The sequence below is a fragment of the Lolium rigidum genome, chromosome 6 (assembly GCF_022539505.1).
Source record: "Lolium rigidum isolate FL_2022 chromosome 6, APGP_CSIRO_Lrig_0.1, whole genome shotgun sequence".
In the NCBI taxonomy this organism is placed as follows: Eukaryota; Viridiplantae; Streptophyta; class Magnoliopsida; order Poales; family Poaceae; genus Lolium; species Lolium rigidum.
In genome coordinates, this window is record NC_061513.1 from 274,753,280 (window position 1) to 274,756,730 (window position 3,451).

Below are 3,451 nucleotides of genomic sequence, written 5' to 3' on the forward strand. Positions count from 1 at the left end.
ACATAATATTTATACATAACTAACTTCAATTCAACCGTAGCAACGCACGGGCTTTGTGCTAGTATACAAATAAGACGGATATACATTTGCTAGATATGAATTTTGCGGGGCGTAAAATAGAAAAACAAAACTTAAATATAACCCCTCAACTTGGCTTGGGAGGAGCACCGGAGCAGGGCTCTTCGTTCGAACTAAAGAAGACAGTGCCGGTATTCAATTCAGAAAAAAAAAACACATGCAAAACACGTCAAAAACACTGTTTATTACAAGCCGCAAACGAATCACAGTTCCCTACAAGCAGCCAGAGGAATGATCGAATCATGGGGTGCGATACAGAGTAAATTGGACGGACGGATGAATGAATAGATCTCTATATATGCTTCACTTTCACCACGCTACTGTCAGCAAAAGCGCGACCATGGCGGTCTGCACGACGAAACCCCATTGCACGAACTGCCGGCTGCTCCCGCTCTGCACCAACAACAGATTCAAAAACATTTGACATCAGTTGATCTTCCATTGATTCATTCGTTTTGGCGGTAAGAAAGAAAGGAAAAAAGTTGATTTCGGCCCGTTACCAGATCGTTTGCGGAGGGTGCCGGGCCGGACACGTCCTCCACGGTGGGCTCCGGCGCGACGGGCGCGGGCGGGCTGAGTGGCTCGGGCGCAGGCGCGGGCGCCTTCTTCTTGCCGCTCTTCTTCCTCTTGTGCTTGTTCTTGCTCTTGGACGGGGCCTCGGCGGGAGGGAGCACGGCGGGTGCCAAGGCTGCGGGCGGAGTCGCGGCAACTGGGGGCAGCACCGCGGGCGCTTGGGCCGGGGCAGCCGCAGGCGGCAGTGTCGCCGGCGGTGGTGTCACGGGAGGAGGTGCGGAGACAGGCGGGGGTACGACAGGTGGTGGCGTCACCGGCGGGGGAGTGACAGGCGGTGGTGTGACAACAGGCGGCGGCGCGGACACGGGCGCGACGACGGGAGGCGGCTTGACCGGCGAGACTGCCGGAGGCGGCTTGACCGGGGCGACGGGGGCGACCGGGGTGGCAGTGGGAGCGGGAGTCGCCGGCATGGGAGGAGCTTGGGCCGGCGCTGTCGGCACTGGTACGGGAACAGGCGGCACCGGCGCCGCTGTGGGCGACGTCTGCGCCGCGGCGGCAGCCAGGAGGGCGGCGAGCATGAGCAGGCGACGCCATGGCCGAAGCTGCGACGCCATGATGCAGTTGCTGGACGTGTAGTTGGCTGAAGCTCCTTGTGGCTTGTGCTGCTGCTGTGCCTGCCGGATCTGGAGGAGGAGAGTATATATGTAGTAGGAGTACATCCATGGAAGTGAGCGGCGATGGCGTGGATGGTGCACGTTGGTTGGGTCGTCGGGGTTGGCTTGGGAGTGAAGGGAGGCGGGGCGGGTGGGTGCGCGCGACGCGACGGCGGGAAAGGTGACGCTGCAACGAACCATTGTGCAGATCGCATGCACGCTGATTGCCTCCCAATCTTTTTCTACCTTGTCTGACCAAACAAGAAATCAGAATTGCCTTTTTCGCATCCTGCCATTTAGCATTTTCTATATATTTTTTTTTATAAAAGAACCACCGATTCCAGTTGTATATGCTACTCTCTGTTTGTTATCGCTAATTTGGATGTATTTGTATCAACGAAAAAAATAGCGCGCTATTTCACGCTAATAGCGGCGCTATAGCGTATTTGCGAGTTGAACGCTACGCTATTCATTTTAGGCACGCTATGACGCTACGCGCTAGAGACGCGCTATTTCACGCTATTTGGCGCTATTTGCTATTTCACACAGCACGCTATTTTGCAGAGTAGTTTTTTAGTAGCTCATTCCATATTTTGATCCACTTGTGTATCCTAAATCCCTAATCCAGGCAACCCTAGACTAAGAAACTCAGATCAAGCACTCCCCAACTCCTTGTCACCTGCTCTGCCCTTCTCCTCTGTCAATCGGTGGTAAGCAGCAACGCCTAGCTTCACCTTCACGCCTTCACCCCGTGCCTCCGTTCCCCTCCTTCAATCCTTCTAGTTCGGGACAATGTGAATGTGAACTATGATTTGTGATTTTGAGACTATGACATATCAAGTTATGGACTATGTGAACTATCTTTGGTTGATGTTTGGCTGCAAAATATCATATCCTAGATTTTATAGCTGCAGAGTGCTACATCTATTATTATATATATGCTGAAATCCTGAATTTTCATATTTTTTGTTAAACGCTATTTTGAAAAATAGCACGCTATAGCGTCTATAGCGTTTTTCTGAAGCCCACGCTATTTATGTTAGCGCGCTATTTTTTCCATTGATCTGTATCTAGATGTCTACTAGATGCATGTAAACTGGCAACACATAATATGGAACAAAAGAAAAACTATGTATAATTTCAGAAATAAGAAAAATTATAAACTACTTTAAATCAAGGAAAAAAATAGCGCGCTATAACAAAATAGCGTCGGCCGAAAAGTACGCTATTAGCATACTATAACGCGCTATAGTACGCTACAGCGCCGGAATGATGTAGCATGTGCTGTCTAGAAACGCTGCTATTAGCGCCGAAATAGCGCGCTATTTTTTTCATGCTTTAATGCAGGTAACTCAAACGCTGAAATTGCCACAAATGCCCCGTAATCATTCTAGCTAGTTCGTCCGTTTTATAGTCTGATTTACTATAGCTTCGTAGTACTAGGTGAGCAATAACTAATACTCACTTTGATCTATGTTAATTAGTTATCTAAATATATTTAGTTTTAGGTACATTTATACTAGTGTCAGGTAATATAAATCACTATAAAAAACAGTTAAGGTGTCGACGGTCAGAAGCCATCCACACAGACTATTTTGAACGACGTCATAGGATGTGCTGACGGCCGCCGTCAGCATCACAAGGTCTCGGCAAAAGCTATTTTGGTCGTCGGCACAGCTCCTAGACGTCGGCCTAAGATTAACGGCCGTTTGTCAGTTTTTTCCGAAAAAAATGATTTTTTTTCACATTTTTAAAATTAATTGACAATTTAATCTCCAAGCATGCTTGATAACAAGATGATTAATAGTCAAACTTTCCACTGGGTCATCCATCCTCAAATTGATCCTATTCTAGCACACTTAGAGCATCTCCAGTCGCGTTCCCCAAAGCGTCCCCCAAAGCAATTTGGGGCGCGCCGGACCGAAAATGCGTTCCAGCCGCGTCCTCCAAAGCCCATTTTTGTCTGGCGCGGCCCGATACGGTGTCCGGCGCCCCGAGCCCGTCCCCGTCCCACAGGGGACGCTCCGGGCACGCCGGACACAACGAAAAGCGAGGCGGGGAGTGGCGGGGCTGACCCGTCAGCGACACAGGGAAAATTCGTCTCCCACTCCCGCCAAATCCCGCCTCTCCCGCCAAATCGCGCCTATCCCGCCGCGCATTTTAGGCCTCCCAACACATATCCCGCCGCCGATTCATTTCTCCTATCC

At 50.1% G+C, this 3,451-nt stretch overlaps 1 protein-coding gene across 1 annotated transcript; it reads right to left on the reverse strand.

Moving 5' to 3' along the window:
* Nucleotides 1-252: 252 nt before the first annotated feature.
* LOC124660009 (lysine-rich arabinogalactan protein 19-like) lies at nt 253-1,205 on the reverse strand. Its single transcript, XM_047197809.1, has 2 exons — nt 579-1,205; nt 253-471 (listed from the first exon to the last, which is right to left on the reverse strand). The coding sequence occupies exons 1-2, from the start codon at nt 1,203-1,205 to the stop codon at nt 388-390; spliced, it is 711 nt and encodes a 236-aa protein (XP_047053765.1). The 3' UTR covers nt 253-387.
* Nucleotides 1,206-3,451: the final 2,246 nt, after the last annotated feature.

Coding starts and splice junctions, on each gene's coding strand:
- LOC124660009 (XM_047197809.1), bottom strand. CDS start 1,205: ATGGCGTCGCAGCTTCGGCCATGGCGTCGCCTGCTCATGCTCGCCGCC. Junction 472..578: donor CACCCTCCGCAAACGATCTG/GTAACGGGCCGA, acceptor TTGTTGGTGCAG/AGCGGGAGCAGCCGGCAGTT.